This window comes from Wyeomyia smithii, chromosome 1 (assembly GCF_029784165.1).
Source record: "Wyeomyia smithii strain HCP4-BCI-WySm-NY-G18 chromosome 1, ASM2978416v1, whole genome shotgun sequence".
NCBI classification, from domain to species: domain Eukaryota; kingdom Metazoa; phylum Arthropoda; class Insecta; order Diptera; family Culicidae; genus Wyeomyia; species Wyeomyia smithii.
This window is the reverse complement of record NC_073694.1, coordinates 192,583,684-192,603,336: the sequence shown is the minus strand read 5'-3', so window position 1 is coordinate 192,603,336 and position 19,653 is coordinate 192,583,684. Positions and strand designations below refer to the sequence as shown.

Sequence of the window (19,653 nt, the reverse complement as noted above, 5' to 3'; positions counted from 1 at the left end):
CGCTAACGATCGCTGTTGAGCGTGGGAAAAAGAAATTCTTATGAGAATTTTTCAACCAAGCACTGCGCAAAACCGTTTGAGCTTGTTTCTGTACTACGACACGGTCGTTGAAATCAACGCGAAAGACCGGCTGTACTGATTTGCAGTTTTATTTTCCTGAATATTCGATTGGGAAGCTATTCAAAAATTTGGGCGAAATTTATTCATTCTTCATCGAAAAAGCTTCAAACCGTATTTTTTCACTGCAAACCCACATCGCGTATGCATTTTGAGTTGAAGATTCTCTCACGGTTCCAATCTCGCTTGTAATCATGGAAAAGGATATTTTCTTTTGTTGCTATCTGCCAGCAAGGCGAGAGACACAGCGTCATCCTTTCTCTTTCTATCTGTCTCATCATTGGTAAAGATGATTCCATTTCTCCCACGACCATCTCTTTCTAGCCTAGCATAAGCAGGCTCAACGTACAAATAAGCGATCCTGGCGAGGCCTGTCGTGTATGCATCGCATGAATGCATTCAAGGCTTTCTTCGTCGGCTCTGGTTGGAGTTGTACAGCGAAGGGGGTGACACGGTAAGCGGTATATACGGTGGGAAAAGACCGTTGGTCGATGAATCGAGAACAGAAGGCGCGCGGTGCGGTGTGACTGCGTTTACATGTCTACCAATACTACGGCTCTGCTTATTATAGAATGGTATGTGCGCGAGCGTATAGAACCAAAGCCGCCGGTTGCCGCTGCTGTTGCTATTCCTTGCGTTGGCTGTGGTGATGTGCAACCGGACCGGAATATAATGCGTGTATTTTAATCGGAAGGTTTTTTTTCTCCTTTTTATGACGCTGCATTTCCTGTGTCGTTTTTTTTTTTCATCTTTTCGCTTCTACTTCCACCAACGATTTTGAGACTTTCTGAAATAAATGATACATGTGTGGGAAACGTTCGGAAAGCTCTTTTAAAGCAGCAACATGATTTCTTCTCATTTGTAGTTTACCTCAACGACGGGAACCGATATTTCGCAGGAGGCTTTATCGGCCCTAATGGGATTGGTCGCGGGTTGTTGATCCTATTCTGTGTTAGCGTGTTTATGGAATAATATTTCAATCAATGTTTGTATTTGATTGTACTTCTACAAATTGTATCCTTCAAGATTATGTGCTAGGCTGGGTATGACAAATTGTTTCGGGGGCAAGAAACTGCACATGGGAGATAATTTTCGAGAGATGAAATTTTCCCATAGAATTTACCTATACACTAAAGTCGCTTTTTACGCGGGAGATGCATGCCGCGCAAAAAAAAACCGTGAAAAAAACCGCGTAAATTCCGGAATCCGCGTAAATTTCGGAATCCACGTAAATTCCGGAATCCGCGTAAAAAAACGCGTAAATTCCGGCATCCACGTAAAAAAAAACCAGCGTTAATTCTGCATTCCGAGTGAAGGGAAACCGAAATCCGCGCAAAAATAATACCACGTAAATTCCAGAATCCGCGTAAAAAAACCGCGTAAATTCCGGAGTAAAAAGAAACCCGCGTAAAAAGCGACCTTAGTGTACTGTAGTATTTTTTCTTGTTTTAAATGTGCATTCGCTGAGCACAATTTGAAGTACTTCCCTTTCCAAGAAAGTTATTATCTTACTCCTCCTGCGGAGAAGTTTGATTGAGGAAGTTTTAAACACCTACCGAAATTGCAAAGAGCTATACAAAACGGTAAAAAAAATCTGTTACATTCTTGGCAATATATTTGTTTTGACACTTAAATTCCTTTGTTCACCTGGTGAATATATATTCAACCTGATTATCACCAGTATTCGAAGGTAACTAAATCAGTTAAAAAAAATACAAGGCTTGCTTCTGAGAAACGATCATATGGTTGATGTAGGATCACCTTCAACCTTTTCTTGCGTTTAAAGTTTTGGATGCTAGAGTAATAAACTCCAATATAAACTTATTGTCATAAATTTGGTGGTCCTTGAAAGGACTGTTCGCTAAGTGAACGACAAAGCTCACTGATTTACTGATTTACTCACTGAGGTCAATAAAAAGTTACAATATTAACCTATTTCGTAAACTTATGAGTAAGGTTAAGTTTCAGGTATAAATTCTTCAACCTGTTTCAGTTATGAATTCGTTAACCTAAGAGAAAATCCCGAAGTGCAGTTAACATGTTTGTAGACAATTTCGCGAAGTAAGACGACATTACATAATTAATAACTAAGGGGCCATTCACATTCCACGTGGACAGATTTTTGACGATTTTGACCCCCACCCTTTCCTCCTCTCTCCCTCCGTGGACAACTACCAACTAGTTAAAAAAAATGTATATGGACCGTGGACATTCATTTTGGCGGACGAAAACATGCGTTTAGGCATGTTCTTTAGTTCTTTCTTCGTTTTATTTATTAATTTCTTCTCAGTTTTCGCGACAAAATTGTTGGAGTAGATCATACGCTGCAGGTTTTCCCAGAAATCCTCGATGGGTACCTCGAACTTGGGTACCACATCGATATTCAGCCGCTCCATCTCCTACAACGATCGCTTCGAGTAAGGCCTTTGCCATGCTGAACGCCAAAGCGAGAGATCGGGCGAGAGAACAAATACGCGTCAAAATACATTTGATGAAAGTAGGGTAAGGAACAGCTTAAGCATTGGTGCTTTTTTTAATCAATCGAAGAAAACAGGCATCAAACTCCTCAATTGTTATCAATATCGACAATTTCACTGATGAAAACGAAAACTTCGATTTGAATTAATGATAGGTGATGGGAAATAGGTTTTCACGCATCTTTGAGTAACCTGTGTATCAATTGAAAAAAAAAATAATTTTATTTTCCTTTTGAAAATATTTCTAAATGGGCATAAGAAGGGTTTAAAAATACTGATAGGTGATGGAAAATGGGGTTTCGTACATATTTGAGCAACCACTAACATTCTTGCATAAATTAAAAAAAAATTTTTTTTGCTCCGATATAACGTAACTCGTTATAACGTAACGAAAATAAAAATAAAGTTGCCTCATATCGAGGTATGACTGTATAAAAAATACCGCTAATCACAAAGAAATCTGTTAACAAACACCAATCGAAACAAATCAACCTACATTGCAGCCATTCAGGCGCCAATTCGGGTGCTAAAAAATTCGCCTGCAAAGCGGACTCTGTAACCATGCGACTACGCAGCTCCTATATCAAAACGATATACTCATATTTGAATTTCACCAAAGATGACTAGAACAAGATACCGGACTCTTGCAGAATTCATCGGACATGATTGTCGCTACGCGTGAGTATAAGTCGAACTAATTTATACACTATTAATATGATGTATACTTAACGTCAAAATCAACTGACGCAAGGCCAAGACATGACTGCTGAAAGGTGAAACAATTTTTTTTAGTATCCATTTGGACGACGGTGCTGCTATCCAAAAAATGATAATAATGTGTACGAATATTTAGTTCTCAAACAACAAACTATCATTTAAAATTAAGCGTACCATCAGAACTTACTGATAACCACTATGAGCACGCTCTACAGCCAAGTTTTCCACTCTCGCCGAGGTTAATAAAGCAAAACTCGGGTGCCCCGGTGAACCTGACCACATGCACAATGATCCTGAAACCTGGCTTGCGACATATCAAACTTTGAGTTTTGGTAGGATGGGACCAAAAAAAAATATAAACCCTGAATATAAACCCCCTCTCTGACTGTCAGTTTCACACTTTTCTTTCGTACTTTGAAGTGCGAAAAATATGGCAATAGCATTAGGTGCAAAAAATGACAATATCATCAATCTGCATGTTATTTAAAGCGTCGAGCTGACCAAACTGCTACACCTTTTTCATATACAATCTTGAACAGCTCGATGACGGACTATGCACGATAAATCGGTTTTGCTCATAGTGACAGTTTTATGAGAATTTAAGTCATCAGATGGCAGTACTAACCATCGAAAATCGGTCGTGTTCAAACTGCGTGGAAAATATGGAAGTTAGGTTTCTTAAGTTGCTTAGAATATGTTCCCTACCCTATATGCTATATGCTTCTCATTCATTCTTGACAGCTCTATCAGTTGAACATTAACCGTGATGACGAAAACAGTGAAGCTACTCCGTTCAGAATAGTGCACGTTCAAAGAACGATACTCCGTCGCGTTGAAAACGGACATCGTGGGGGTTCGTGGACACTGGATGCGCCCGTGCCGGCATCTACAACATCTTGGCACTATTGGACAACAATCAGAGTATCGAATAGAAACCCGGTTCCGGACGGCCGACGACTCTGAGCGACAAAAAGCTCCAAAGGATGCTGGAGAGGAAGACCGAGGGAAAAAAGGCTACATCGCTCCGTGCGCTTGGCCGGGAGGTCGGTGCAACCGGCCACAGTGAAAAAGTACCTGGCGAGCATGGACATACATGTCAGGAAGCGCTAGTCCCGTCTACTGATCTCGGAGCTACAGGCAATGACGTAGCGGTAGCGCCTGAATAAGATGGTCAAGTCGACTTTCCCGGTAAAACGCGACGTGGCTGTAGTGATGGACGAAAAAACCTGTCTCACCCTGGATGGCAACAACTGGCAGGTCACTTTGTATTTTATTTCCCCCACGAAGGAAGTGGGAATCGAGGTGAAGTTCATTTCACACACCAACTTCCCCAAGAAGGTGCTACTGTAGCTTACCATCAGCGAGGAGGGGATGTCAAAACCCCTGTTCTTTCGTTCTGGACTGGCCGTAAAAGGAGAAATTAAAAGTACGAAGTGCTTGTCGGAAGTTTCGTTGTTCATCGAGAACGTTGTTCGTTGTTCAACGCGAGAGATCGGGCGATTCCGCTGTGCATCCGGAAACTGGTGATTCACGATGTCAATAACGAGAAGTGGCCAAGTACTACAGAATCAGAAAGGCAGCAGTCGGAAATTTTTTGAAGAAGATGAACACGTTCGGATCGGTGATGGATCGCCCAGGAAGAGTACGAAAACGCAAGACAGATGCCAGAACGGACAAGAAATTAATTCGTGTGGAGAAGGAAAACTCAAAAATTACGATACGGCAGATACAGGATACTCTAGGTTTCGAGTGGTACTGTCTACCGCTGCATCCGAGCGCATGCCAGTTCTCAATAGCGGTATTGCTAATAATAGAAGTGCGGGATACAGCAGACACACGGGCACATCACACAATAGATCGACGATTCTGGTCGCAGTGAGGAAGTCCATACAGGAAAAAATGTTCAATCGGAAGAAGCGGGATCGTGTGTGGCGCAAGTCGGGTGAGGAGCTCTAAGACCGCTATATTCAAGGAACAGTCAAGCACGGAGTTGCATCCTCCGGGGAGGGTCAGTTTGGTTAAAATAGACGGAATCATGACAGCTGAGTCGTATGGCAATATCCCGCGGGAAAATCTTAAGGTATCCCTCATCAAGACGGGTCTCAAGGAGCGCTTTGTTTTCCAGCAGGATAACGATCCGAAGCTTACGGCCAAACTGATGAAGTCATTTTTCCGTTTCTGTCACATCAAACCTCTTGAATGGCACACACAAATCCTGATCTGAACCCAATCGAAAATCTGTGGGCCATCCTCGATGCTCGGATCAATAGAACTGGTGTAACTAATAAAAAACTTATTTTGAGGCTCTGACGAGCGCGTGGGAAGGTTAAAGGAGTCCATACTCACTATTAAACTGTTCTTGTTTACCTTCAGTTTGGCTAATTTGAAGCTATACTGATCTGAGCACTTTATTTTGTCCCTATTTGTTTATGAATATAAAACTGTTTTTTTTCTGTTGGAAAACCTTTTTTTACTACCAGTGCAATATTAACTTAACTTGAAAAGAACATAACAAATTAGATTTTAAGAATGATTACGGTGTGTTGTCGTTAAATTTTACCTAGAAAAATGAACGAAATGAAAAAAGTGGGCTCTCTATTTTGCCCCTCACTGTAATCGAAGTGTCGAATACTGCAGACACCCGGTCAATATCACATTAGATCAACATTTCTAGTTGCAGTGATAAGTCCATAGTCAATAAAGACTCAGCTGTAAATGGGTATTCCGATCATATGGAGGTTTTAAAAGTATGAAGAGTGCTTATGAAGAGCAGTGATTCATTTTAGATTTACGTGCGTCCTTTTGACACACTTTGAAGCCTCTCGCATCAGGATTGTAATAGAGCTCTTTTGGTATATCACCTGCTAATGAATCCAGAATAGCCTTGAGATTAGGAGGGACACTCACAGGAGTACATACCATAGCTAGAAGGACATGATCTATCGCAATCGTCTGCAGTTGCCCGGGCTATGTAGTTGTCGTTTCAGGTACATAAAAGGATGACTCGGAGCAGTTGCCTTGATTCCAGCGGAATACTTCAACATTTCACTTTTAAACTCTCGATAGTTCACCAACACTAGATAAGCTAAAACATTCACCTTTACCCTCCCAATGCCATGTAATCTCGTCTTTAACATATGATACAGAAAACGCTCTCACACATTCCATCCGGAATAGTTATAAAAATTGATAGAGTATACCAGCTAAATAATCTTTAGTTTTTCATTTATTGATAGAATGTGTTCATATTGTAGACGTGGATTATTTCTTTACATATTCACGGCTCTGAAGCCGTCAAAATAAATCTTATCCTCTAACAACTATCAAGTTTTTGTTTTGTTTTGCTAAAATCAGGCCAAGAAATTCCGCAGTTGAACTTGTGCCTGTCCCTTCCACTTGACTGGCTGACTTTCCAGACAACATAATCGTTAAATTGCAATGCGATGTACACATTTTTTATGAATGTTCATATATGTTTAATAAAGCATGTTAGTAAATGTCCCTTTAAACGAATAAAAACTAATAGTGATAAAAATATTGAAAGTACAGTACTACACTAGAATGAAGGGTCACCAAACAGTAAACTGGGAAACACTGTGTAATGTAAAATAATCAACATGAGAACTCCTTCCAAGCGATCTATTCCTGAGTGTCGCGGAATTTCATCAGCAGTTCGAACCGTTTGTTCGTTCGAACACCTTTCAAGATCTGGCTCTGCTTGTGGCGACTCTGCTCGATAATGCGACGCGCTCCATCCGAAGTGTCCTTGCTACTCGAGCTGCTGCTGCTGCTACTACAGCTGCTGCTGCTGACGACTTTTGGTTTGAATGCCGCCTGGAATTGCTGTTGTCGTTTCTCCATTCGGTCGTTGTCGGAGAGGGGCTTCATACCGCCGATTTTCGGCCGAGAGATGAATGATTTCGTTTTGACTGAAGAGGTGCCGTTTCCACTTTTAAATGGTGATTTAACGGGAACTACTGTTGACTTGTGCGGTGTGTTTGAATCTAGCGAGTGTAAGCGAATGAGCTTCAATCGAAATAGTACAAAATAGGTTTGTTTATTACCTGACTTTATTAACGAAGCTGCTGCGGGACTCTTAGCACCGCTAGTAGCAAGTACCTTAGCGCGCTGGACCTTCCTGTTGTGGAACTCTTGGATTGACTCCATGCGGTTAAACTGTTGCTGATGGATTGATCTGAAGTTGGGTAGTTTGGTTACCTTAGCCGGTTTCACGCCATCACTGACGGTCAAATCTCTATGCTCCGACAATGACCGTTTGCGTTGATTGCTGCCTGTTTCTGAAAAAAAAAAAACTATTTTATTCAAACATCAATAAAACTTTTTCGAATGCTTACTGTTGACACTTTTCTTCAACCGCTCATCGATCGTGTCTACTAGAATGGTACTATTAGCCGGACTGTGGAATGTCACGTTCTTTTTAGATACCTCAGCATCGCCGGCGGACAGGGAACGTTTGCGACTGTTCTGAATGATGCGCTCCATAGCGGTTAGTTTTGCTGGCGCGTCTTTCGCTTGTTTCAGGGGGGTGCTAGTCGTACTTTTTATATCGGTTCGCTCTGATGCATCGTCCGCCGCAATCGGGCTATCGAAAATTTCAATCACTTGCAGCGGAACGCTGGGTTGTTGTTGTTGCTCCGGTTTGTCAGGTGAAAATTTTTCCTCACTCATGGCTGCCTTAGATTCGGGAGTTTTAGGTGCTGCTGGTACAGAAGAGTTTACATTTGGGATCATTGGAGTATCCGGAATTACAATTATCGACTCGTTGTCACGATCGTTCTCCGTGTAGGTGCAGTTGATGTGATCGGGAATTTCTTCATCATCGAGATCAATGTCATTCATGTCGGGAGGTTTGGTATCATTCAGATCGTCTTCAATCTCAGGTGTAGCTGATGTTTCCGCCTGTTCTGTTTGAGCTTCGTCAAAGTTATCAACCGGTTCAACAAGTTGCTGATCATCCAAAGTTGCACTGGCCAATTCATTATCGGTGATATTCGAGTTTAACATGCCATTCGCAGATATCGGAGTCTCGCTAAGCAACTGCTCTGTTTCTGGTATTACAGCAGCGACAGAGTTTTCCAAAAATTCCAGACATTCGAAATGTTCATCCTTGCTGTTGTTAACATTTTGCGTTGGGGCTAATTCTTCGTCAACCTGTAAGGCTTCTGAGAAGCAACTTCCTGCTGATATTTCTGCTTTCTGACAATTCACAGTGGCGTTGATAGATGGTTCATCAACATCACACTCAGCACTAGGTGTGTTATCAGGTTCTTGCTGCGACTCAGTGGGCTGTTCACCAAATTCTTGCGGTACATCGAGAACATCGTCTTGTATAATTTCATCGCTTTCTTGTATCTCAGCGGTTGACAGATCTTTCGGAATGCTTCCCTCCTTTTCGCCACACGGCAAGACCTCGGCAGAAGGCTCCGGATCAGCTTCCACGGCAGGATCACTAGAATCGGCCAACTGTGGCAATAGATCCTGCTCAACTAACGGTGCAGGATCGTTTGGGGGAAGTTTTATCATCTGCTGCGGTGCCGGCGCTGTCTGTTCTATACGGGTGTCCTGAAAATTTTCCTCCAGGGCAGCTTCAACGCTATCGAATAGCTCCTCTCGGTCCAGCTTGTCTTGCTCAGTTTCGGTGACTTCCGATAGTTTTTCTCTGTAAAAATTTTGCACGAATTTATTATTAATGCGAAACAAAAAGGGATATCGGTGCTTGATGTGGCTAAAGATTTGCGAACCTCGAAGAACGATTACCATTTATTTCCGGAGCCGGGATGATGCCCCGGCGCCGTTTTGAAGTCCAAGATGACGGCTTTTGGTTTTTGGAAAACAGTCTTGAATGATGATTCACGGGAATTGAACACAGACACCATGAGCAGCGCCATGATTTTACTGCCACTAACTTTTCTCTCCGAGCTTGGATTCTAACGTACAACAACTGGTTTATTAGACCAGCATCGTACACCTCGAGACTAGCTGGGAGAACTCGAACATGAACCCTCTAAATTGCTCAGAAAATCATTGAGCGAATGTGGGTTCTAGTGGAACCATATCAAGCGGTCGACCGACTGGGAAAAGCACATTTCCCGAAACATTGACGTTTGTCATACGTGCTGGGTTATATTTAGGCTGGCTATACCGTATTTAATGAACGATTTATCAAAGTTCCCTCGTTTTTGTACTACGATAAAGAAAAACTAAGTAATCAATGTTGAACCGCGATGCTCAGGCTCGTAATTTGAAGCAAAGGCAAAAATGTTGGACAACATTGAACATTAAGAAACGACAACAGTCGTTAGTGGAGCAATGAAATTTAATGTTGTCTCATTTTTCTGCGATGATGCTACGTCGTTTCTCGCTTACATGCTATCGAACCGCTGCAGGACCACCGCAGAAATGAAAACGACATGAGCGAGTGAAGGGCATTGCCAAAATATAAATGAAAACGCCAGCAGGTGAAATTTTTTGCGCAGATAAAATGCTTTAATCCATATTTCGTAAAACTATACAAAGCGAAAGTTCGAATGAACGAAAATTATAAAAACATATTATAATCCCGAAATTAATAAAAGAGAGATCAAACTTATACTCTTCTTGAGACTGTTTTATCGTATTTAAAAATTAGACTGAATGCATAAAATTGAGCGTTAGTATCTGTATGCGGATGGATAAAATATATTGCATCGACAGCGGAAGACACCCTGGAAGGATATAACATTCCTGTTAACTGCTACCGAAAACTTACCCGCTCAGTTGTTGTTGGTGGTCCTGATCCTCGCAAGCAGCTGCTGGCATTTCCGCCTCCGGTGTATCACCCGCGATCGACACTACCGACTGGGAAGCTCCCATGACGGTTAGAATTTCATCACAAGAGGGTGCCCCTTCTATCTTTGCATCATCTTTTTTCGAAGTGGATGTTTCGTCTCCACTGGATTTCTCCTGTGCGTCACTACTAAACTCTGCCGCAAGTGTCTTGCGTCGGCCACGTCCTCCTTCTGGTTTTACTACAGTTTTTGCTTTAGAAGCAGAAACCGTGACTGCAGTTTCATCTTCTCCAAAAAACTTTTTCGGTTTGATCTTTCTACCGGAACGGCTATTGATTGCAGCTTCGTCGGTGGGTACGGGGAGTACTGTTAAAACTGCGCTGGTCACTCTACGTGACGGTGTCTTTGGAACTTTTTCAGACGGCGCTTGTTCATCGGCTGCAGGCAAAGTCTTGCGAGCTCGTTTTACTTTCTGTTCTGATTGTTTTTCCTGCTTTGAAGTCGCTTTCGCAGGAGACGTCTTGTCTTGGTTCGACTGAATACGCTCGACTGGTACTTTGTTTGAAGTGGATTCACCAGATGAAGTATCTGCCGTTTCCTTTGAACTGTTGGCTGGAGAAGTATCATCCGAATGCTTGTCCACACCGTGATGATGATCGTTTCCTCCTCGCACGGTAATTTGACGTTCTTCTGTGTTAGGGGAAATTTTATTCACTTTGGGTGATACTCTTGGCAGCGGATCCAATTTTATTTTTTTCGGAGGAGAAATTTCAGTTCTACTGTGTTCCTTCATAGATGGTGAGAGCCTTTTTGTAGGGGATAGAACTTTCGGCTTTTGCGAAGAATCTTTTTTTGCCAATGGTGACATCTTGGGAATCACCTTATTCGGTGATACTGTTTTAGCAACGATAGACACTGGTTCCTCTTCTTCAAATTCGCCAAAATATTTTTTTGGTTTGATTTTTCTTCCGGATCGAGAAATCGGTTCACCCAAGTTATCAGCTGTTTTATTTGTTTTGGTAGCGTTCTCCGGAGTAGCAACCTGAGTCGCAACAACCATTAATTTGCCGCGTTTCAGTGGCGAAAACTGCATAGTCTCTGACGATGTAGGTGTAGCTTTCTTCGGAGATATATTGTCTTCGGTACCTACATGCTTAACCAAGTTTATAGAAATAACTTTGTTAATATCTGCAGTTTTCAGCATAGACTTAACCGTGACTTCTCGTTTTGATGGTGTTAGTTCATTCCCAAGTTCAGGTTCCATCAGCGCAGAGGCTAGTGATTTTCCTCGTTTCGGCGTTTTACCAACTTTAGAAGTTTTATCGTCCTCCAAATCCAACGACGACGTTTTAGTTAGAGACACAAAAGGCTTGCCCATAGTTGATGTTTCGTCAGACTCTAATTCAGGTTCCCCACGCATGGCCAACGATTTTCCTCTTCTCGGTGTTTTTAAAGTAGACTTCTTCTCCTCCTCTGGCTCAGTTCCTGACTCCTTGCGCAACACAGCCAACGATTTACCTCTTCCAGGAGTCTTTGGAATAGTTTTTTCCTCAATTGGTTCGGGGGTATCCTTTTTCGGTATTGGTGCTGAAGATTTTCGCGATACCAATTTTTCCGCTGTCTCTTTCTTCGGACTAGCCACAACAACTTCTTCAAATTCCTTCAAATGAGCTGGAACTTTGATTTTCCGACCGGTTCGCGATGTTCCAGCTTCAAGAACAACAGCTTCCATTTCTTCTTGTTTGGTAGATTGCTTTTCAGCCGCAGTTAGCTCGGCCTTCTTTTTCGGTGTGCCTTTCTCTTGCTCGACAGAAGCATTTTTAACAGCCGATTTCAGCAGGGTCTTTTTGGCCGATTTTTTACCTATTTCTGGTTCCGGCGTTTTGTCCTTAGTCGGTGTTGTTTCCACTTGTTTTGATGCAGTTTTACGAGCAGATTTTTTATCCAACATTTGCTCGTCAACAAGCAGTGTTTTCCGGGCCGACTTTTTCGTCGTTTCCGGTTCTAAAACTCCATTCTTGCTCGGTGTATCGTCCAAACTTTTGAGTATGGTTTTCCTGGCAGATTTTTTTCCAATCTCCGCTTCAGGTTTTACTGTAGGTGATTCGACATTTTGTAGAACCGCTGCTTTTTTCGACGAAGCAGGTGCAGCTTTTTTTGTTTCCGGCGAATCATCAAAATGAGCTGGACGCTTCACTTTTCGTCCCGACTTCGTAGCCCGCGCCTGTTCCGTCAAGGATTCTACGTCTCTCTGTGGCGTTCCCATTCCTAACGGTTGTGTTTACACGCAGTAAAGGATAAACAGAACAAGGACAAAGATGAATGTTAAAAAAGATTCCAAACGACGCACAAGCTTGAATAAAGATTCGTGCAACCGAAAGATGAAAAAAAAAAATTACGCCGCCTTACCTCTGTTCATACCTGAAAATCTTGCACAACCTTCAAGCGTCAAATCTTTCGGTTTTTAATCGTAAATTGTTCCACTTTTTACGCTACAGATATAACCGATAGTCACGGAAAACACTGTTCGTTACTCTGAAGATGATAGTTATCTAATTAATGGAGAAAATCCCAGTAAATTTGTCTCTTCAACAGCGACCGAAGCTTTATGTTGTGAAGTACACTGCTGCTGCCATACAATAATGGTCGCCTTCGGCTCCTTTTTCGCCGCTGCTTTGAACGTTATTTTATTCGCCGGGCGAACAGTTTGCTTGCTGAAAAGATCGGTAGCGGCGAATGGTGTCGCTTCTAGGCAGGCATGCCAGATACATTAAATCTCGCGTGATTTTTGAAATCGACCAATCTAATTAGGTTTATTCGCGTTGAAAAGAATTTTGAAAGGTGTTCGCACTTATGTGAACTTTCATATGTAATTTCAAAAATGTGCGTGATGACAAAAGCAAAAATATTTCCTTTCTTCTTTTTCGCACGCAAAAACCAAACAATAATATCAGCTACAACGTCAACGCGAATAGCAAATTTCTTTATTCCATCAGCTCATCTCGTTTTGATCTGGAAGCAACCTAACTGCTGCCAAAACCCGGCTGAATTTGCTCGATTTTGACCCAGTATTGACCTGCCGTACTGCCCGAAGCGCACCGTAAAGTTTTTCAGCTTTAAGCTTGTAAATCGCGATGTCGTTTCTTTATTCTTCGGCAGATTTGCTCTGACGCAGTGGAATAAAGGAATTCACTATAACATTTGCATTGCAACGAACTGAGAAAATCAACTTCGGGACCGTCCACATTCCACGTGGACACAAAACCTTAGACGCCCTCGTGGACATTTACCAACCCCCTTCTTTGTCCACGTGGACATTTTTTGTGCAACTAAAATTCGAGAAAATGGTTATTTCCGTTGTTTTTATTTACTAATTAAAAAAATATAAGCAAAAGAAAGACAATAATAGTTTAAAACTAGCCTAAAACGACCTAGACCATCAAAGCCATAGATGAAAAGAACTCCATCAAAATTCAGCCTTAGAGAGCCGAGAGATGCACTAAATAAACAGAGAAGGGTAAGGCAAACGCCTTTCCAGTTTTTTACGCATCATAATGGCGGTCGCAATAATGCGTGTTCGTAATATGCGAACCTCTCTGTCAGATTTGCAATTTCTGAAAAATTGGCAATACAAATGTTGCCAGATATATTTTTCTTTTGATAAATTGTATGAAGACTTGAAGACGTAAGCAGAGTTGTCAAAAGGGTGGGTAATTTATTACGAACTTTGCATTACAGCGTCCGCCATTATGGCGCGTAAAAAGCTGTAATTCAGAAAAAAAACGAATGGAATATAATCACAAATTATGGCCCCTACTACAGAAGACGAGGCGAGCGACGAGTTAATAATCTGACCAATTTTGGTATTGCAGATGATGAGTCGACTGGATTTTAAACGACTAGCTCGTCTGCCAAGGTTCAAGCACAATGGATACGTTTGCGTTGCGCTGACTTTGATTTGAAAGGAAATGTATGGGCTAACTGTCAAATTGCCGTAAACGCAGCCGCCACGTATCCATTGTGTTTAGGCCTTCGCTCAGCTGTCACCAGCCAAGTTTCAATCGCGCTCCCTAGTACAACATTTTGCTCGTCTCGTTTATTGTAATAGGGGTAATATGCTTTGAATGATTGAAAACACTTTGAAACGCCAAAACGCCTTTGAAAACAACACAAATGGTTAAAACATCTACTTTAAAAAGATTTTGGAAATTCAATACGACTGGTTTCCGTTATAACAGTTAAAATTGGTTCCCGAATCCACTCCGCCAGACTAGTAAAACATACAGTGACTATAGTTTCAACCTTGGAGGGAGAAACGAATACTACACTCAAAACAGAGAACACGCACATGCGTCGTTTTCTGATAATTAATTTTTTACTAATAACTAATTTTTCAAGTCTGTGTTTCCTTCAATTTGCCGTTGTGTAAAAGTTTTTTTCAAAGTTCTGATTTCCATCGTGATGAAGTGTGTTCGAAATTGTAACCAAAGCCTTAAATCATGAGAAGCGTAAGTTTAATAATCGAAGTACGCTAGCATGATTATTACTTGAAGCTTATGAAATTTATTATTTTAAAAAACAAATCAAAATATTTTGTAAAACGACAATGAATACAAAAACTGTTTGCAATGAATATTTTTTCGAGCAACGCGATACCGCAAACAGACGTCCAAGCTGAGTTCGAACTTGTGTAAAGTTTTTTGTAGTAGCAATCCGTAACCAGATAGCGCTACCAGTACCGACATTTACTTTGAAAATTTACACGGAAATTTTGATCAATGTTGTTCTTGCTTGGACGTCTGCCTGTGGCAATACCTTTCAGTTATAACAATACTCATCGCAATCAATGCTTATTTTTCCTTGGTTCAAATCAACAGTCAATGACAGCTCATTCTGGTTCATTTTGACACTCACACAGCTTCATATCCGTTTCTCCCAGGCCTATGAAAAGACGCCATTTTTCTATGACCGAAAAATAACAAGCAAAATATTGGAACCACAGTGGGTTCGAAATGGAAATGAAGCCACAAAAAAGTCACATACAACCCAGTGCAAAAGCATAGGCGCGTCTAAGGCCTGGTTTCTCCCTCCCAGGTTTTAACTAGAGATACTCAGAGCGAGAGATAAGCGATGAAAAAAACCTCCAATTTGGCAAATCTCAATATCAAAAACCGCGGAGGTGTTAAATTTTGATCATTATTTTGTTGACCATACAAAAGGTTTGTGAACCACCAGTTAAAAATCACTGTAATAAAGCAATTTTGGAGCATTCTCAATTCATTGTTCAGCAATTGAACATGAAAAACGTGTGAAGACAAATATATCCTTAATTGTACCTGATTGCAACACCTTTCAATGCCTTAATCTTTCTTGTTCGTTTGGCTTGGATTTTGACATGTTCGTTTGGCTCACAACATTTCCTTCGCATATCTCTCCCTCTGAATATTGCTAGTTTCAATTAGAGATACTCAGAGAGAGAGAGAGAGAGAGAGAGAGAGAGAGAGAGAGAGATAATCGATGAAAAAACCCGCTGATTTGGCAACTAGGTTTCACATATCAGAGGTGCCAGTCTCTTCTCAAAGCGCAATGTTACTAACTTTTTTTTCGACTCGTATAACTGATGGTGACGGTGGAAGTCCTGGGGAATAATAAAGTGCATCACAAAAACCACGAAGGTGTTAAGTTTTATGTTTATGTTTAATTTTATATACTTTCATCATTATTTTGTAGACCATACAAAGAGTTTGTGAACCACCAGTTAAAATCACTATGATGAAGCAACTTTGGAGCATTCTCAATTCATCTTTTAGCAAAAGAACATGAAAAACGTGTCAAAATAAGTATATTCCTTATTGAACCTTATTGCAATACCTCTCAATGTGACATCTTTCTTGTTCGTTTGGCTTGGATTTTGACATGTTCGTTTGGCTCAATGAGTATAAAAGAGAGGTGAGGAGGAAACTTACTAACACTTGCACGCGCCCCTCTGCTCATCCTCCTCTGCCCATAGTTGATGCCAAATAGTGACGTAGTTATTTGGGTTTCCCATTGAGTTCATCTAGTTGTTTACATTTGAAGCATTTACTAATACTAGAAAATTTCACTCTCCTCCTCACCTCTCTTTTATTCTCATTGCGGTCGGCTCACAACCAAGGGGATGGCAGCCCTATCTAAACTCTACACTTTTGACAGTAGCCAACATATTAACATATTTAAACATATTTTAACATTATTTAAAAATAAAGCCCCGAGGCCGGCACCCAGCAAAACTCTTGTATACTTTTCACTTTAGTCGGGAAGACTCTTCACTCATTCAACATAGAAAGAGATAGCATGTTGCCATTCCCCTGCTCACAACACTTCAGGGGAATGGCAACATGCTATCTCTTTCTATGTTGAATGAGTGAAGAGTCTTCCCGACTAAAGTGAAAAGTATATGGAAGTTTTGCTGGGCGCCTGCCTCGGGGCCTTATTTTTAAATAAAGCCCCGATATGTTGGCTACTGTCAAACGTGTAGAGTTTAGATAGGGTTGCCATCCCCTTGCAACACTCTCTTCCAATGAGTATAAAAGAGAGGTGAGGAGAAAACTTACTAACACTTGCACGCGTCCCTCTGCTCGCCCCCCTCTGCCCATAGTTGATGCCAAATAGTGACGTAGCTATTTGGGTTTCCCATTGAGTTCGTCTAGTTGTTTACATTTGAAGCATTCACTAATACTAGAAAAATTCACTCTCCTCCTCACCTCTCTTTTATGCTCATTGACTCTCTTCGCATGCATATCCATATCTCTCCCTCTGAGTGTTGCTAGTTTTAACAAGCCATCTCGGGTTGGAAGACATGTGAAAACATTTGAAAAAATGACCTGGCATCCCTGGTGCATATCGGCCCGCATCTCTTTTGTTTTCGTTTAGCTCCAGTGACACGTGAAGTGCGAGAATGAAAAGTTATCAAGTCGATTAAGTTGCTCGTTTTAGTATTTTTTACATGTAGTGTGCGGTTGGTTTTATTACAGGTAATTCTGGTGAGTTTAAATTAATTGCAAAAGTCGGTGTTGCTCGTATATATTTCACATCGAACTGTATCGTAGACAAGTTTATGAATGAAACGTTTATGATAACGTTAGATAAAACATGGCATACATCAATCAAACCGATACTAGTCAATATTTTATTAAATGAGACATTGAACCTCTCTCAAAAAAAAAAAAAAAAATGAACCATGTACCATAATGATAAGAGCAAAAATACGGAATACTCGTGGTTTAGGGTGCTCTGGCATGATTGCTCAGCTGTTATCAGTATTTGTATGCACCGCCGAAATGTATGATTATCATACGGCAATTCATATTGTTTCAGTCCGTTAGGAAGCACACATCCCATCTGCTGCACTGGAAAACACCGTAAATCAAGATGACATCACTAGCACTGTCTCGGGTTTACCGACAGCTACTCAGTCGAACTTCTAGCGGAATTTACGTAAGTATTCAACGGTTTGTCGAATTATTTAGAGATTTTCAACTTTTTCCGTTGCAGTTTCCTCTAATACCTACTCGAAATCTCAACTTGCTAGAGTATCAGAGTAAAAAGCTGCTGGCAGAGAGTGGCGTAGCCATTCAAGCTTTTCGTGTGCTAGAGGGAAAAAAGGACGAAGCTGTGCTAAAGGACTTCAGTGAGTAACACACTGAACACACACACAGACACAATCGATTGTGATAGTAATCTATGCCGTGTTTTGCAGACGTCAATGAATATGTCGTGAAAGCACAGATTCTCGCCGGAGGCCGGGGCAAAGGTCATTTTGATAATGGATTCAAGGGAGGCGTTCACATTACTAAAGAGTAAGCGTTGGCTATGCGGTTATCATTTCACATACTTTTTTATTTGTATTTTCTTAACAGACGCTCGCAGGTGATTCCGTTGATAGAAAAAATGGTGGGTGCAAAGCTCATTACCAAGCAGACACCAAAGGATGGGATATTGGTGAAAAAGGTAATGGTGGCTGACAGTATAAATATTGTTCGCGAAACGTACCTGTCGATTGTGATGGATCGAGAAAACAACGGCCCAGTCATAATTGCATCTCCTGCAGGGGGAATGGATATCGAAGCAGTGGCAGAAAAGACCCCGGAGAAGATTAAAACCGTTCCGATTTCGATCATAGGAGGAATTTCGCATGACCAAGCTGAAGAGATTGCCCGGTTTCTAGAATTTAAGGGACCTTTGGTGGAGAAGGCAGCAAATGAGATTGAAAAATTGTACAAATTGTTCGTCAAGGTAGATGCCACCCAGATCGAGATTAATCCACTGGCGGAGACAGACGATGGTCGAGTGATCTCTGTTGACGCAAAGCTGAACTTTGACGACAACGCAGAGTTTAGGCAGAAGGAAATATTCGCCATGGACGTGCACGAAGACACTGACCCGAAGGAGCTGGAAGCCAGCCGGTATAATCTCAACTATATCGCAATGGAAGGAAACATTGGTTGTTTGGTGAATGGTGCCGGATTAGCCATGGCCACCATGGACATCATTAAATTGAATGGCGGCAGTCCGGCCAACTTTTTGGACGTCGGCGGTAACGTGACTGAAGATCAAGTACTGAAAGCATTCCAAATTTTAACTTCCGATCAGAACGTGAAAGCCATTCTGGTAAACGTTTTTGGCGGTATCGTCAACTGCGCAACGATTGCCAACGGAATAGTAAACGCCACCAAAACGATCGGACTGAAGGTGCCACTGGTTGTGCGGCTGGAAGGCACTAACGTGAACGCTGCTAAAAAGATTCTCCAGGATTCGGGGCTAAAGATTGATTCGGCAGTCGATTTGGATGATGCCGCACGCAAGGCCGTTCGAGCGATCAGTTGAAGCATGGGTGTTTACATGCAAATGAGGTTCGATTCTAATGGGCTAGGCAGTAATTTCGGAACACAGGATGAATGAGGTCCATGGGACCGCAGCCGATCAACAAAAGACAGATTGTTGGTGCATTTTTTTTTCTTGATTTTAAATACACTTTTTAGAGAACGAATAGAGTTATAAGTTTTTCCTTAAAATTGCCACTTCAAATATAGTACAAGTCATTTTTTTCTACTTTGTGGTTGTTTCATTGCATTATTGCTAACTAGTTGAACGAAACTTAAGCCTTGTTTTGTGCTGTGTGAAAGCAGGACAATCTTGTAAGAACAATGGGCTCTGTTACAAAAGGTAAGCAGACTCGACTCGACTATGTATTTCCAAGGAGACCAGTTGCTCCTCGAAGCTTCTATAATACGGCACAATGTTTGGAGATAGCATAGATGATTGAGGGAAACGAAATCTCGTTGGTTGTGGAGTGGCGTTACCTAACAACTTTAGTTCTAGCCGACGCCGAGAGATTTCCTTTGCCAATCACGTTCTCTATCGCATGGAACAGTAAAGACAGTGGCGTCGGTCCGTGCATAAAGCTTAAGATCTATGTAAATCATCAATCACATCACAATGCAATAAGATAGGTAGATATCAATAAAACACACATACTCAGAGAAAACACAAACATCCTCAATCCATAAGAAGAT

General features: G+C 41.5%; 2 protein-coding genes across 3 annotated transcripts; one reads left to right on the top strand and one right to left on the bottom strand.

Annotated features, from left to right (window-relative positions):
* Window positions 1-6,519: 6,519 nt before the first annotated feature.
* On the bottom strand, window positions 6,520-12,753 carry LOC129718190 (titin-like). Its single transcript, XM_055668687.1, has 5 exons — window positions 12,509-12,753; window positions 10,081-12,367; window positions 7,667-8,991; window positions 7,376-7,609; window positions 6,520-7,315 (listed from the first exon to the last, which is right to left on the bottom strand). The coding sequence occupies exons 1-5, from the start codon at window positions 12,516-12,518 to the stop codon at window positions 6,951-6,953; spliced, it is 4,221 nt and encodes a 1,406-aa protein (XP_055524662.1). The 5' UTR covers window positions 12,519-12,753; the 3' UTR covers window positions 6,520-6,950.
* Window positions 12,754-16,991: 4,238 nt separating this feature from the next.
* On the top strand, window positions 16,992-19,189 carry LOC129718189 (succinate--CoA ligase [GDP-forming] subunit beta, mitochondrial). Of its 2 annotated transcripts, none has more exons than XM_055668684.1 (5): window positions 16,992-17,121; window positions 17,456-17,575; window positions 17,633-17,768; window positions 17,838-17,937; window positions 17,998-19,189. In XM_055668684.1, exons 2-5 carry the CDS (start codon window positions 17,510-17,512, stop codon window positions 18,962-18,964), a joined length of 1,269 nt encoding a protein of 422 aa, XP_055524659.1. In that variant the 5' UTR covers window positions 16,992-17,121; window positions 17,456-17,509; the 3' UTR covers window positions 18,965-19,189. The 2 variants fall into 2 exon arrangements, with proteins under 2 accessions (XP_055524659.1, XP_055524661.1); XM_055668686.1 differs by having other exon boundaries at window positions 17,011-17,112.
* Window positions 19,190-19,653: the final 464 nt, after the last annotated feature.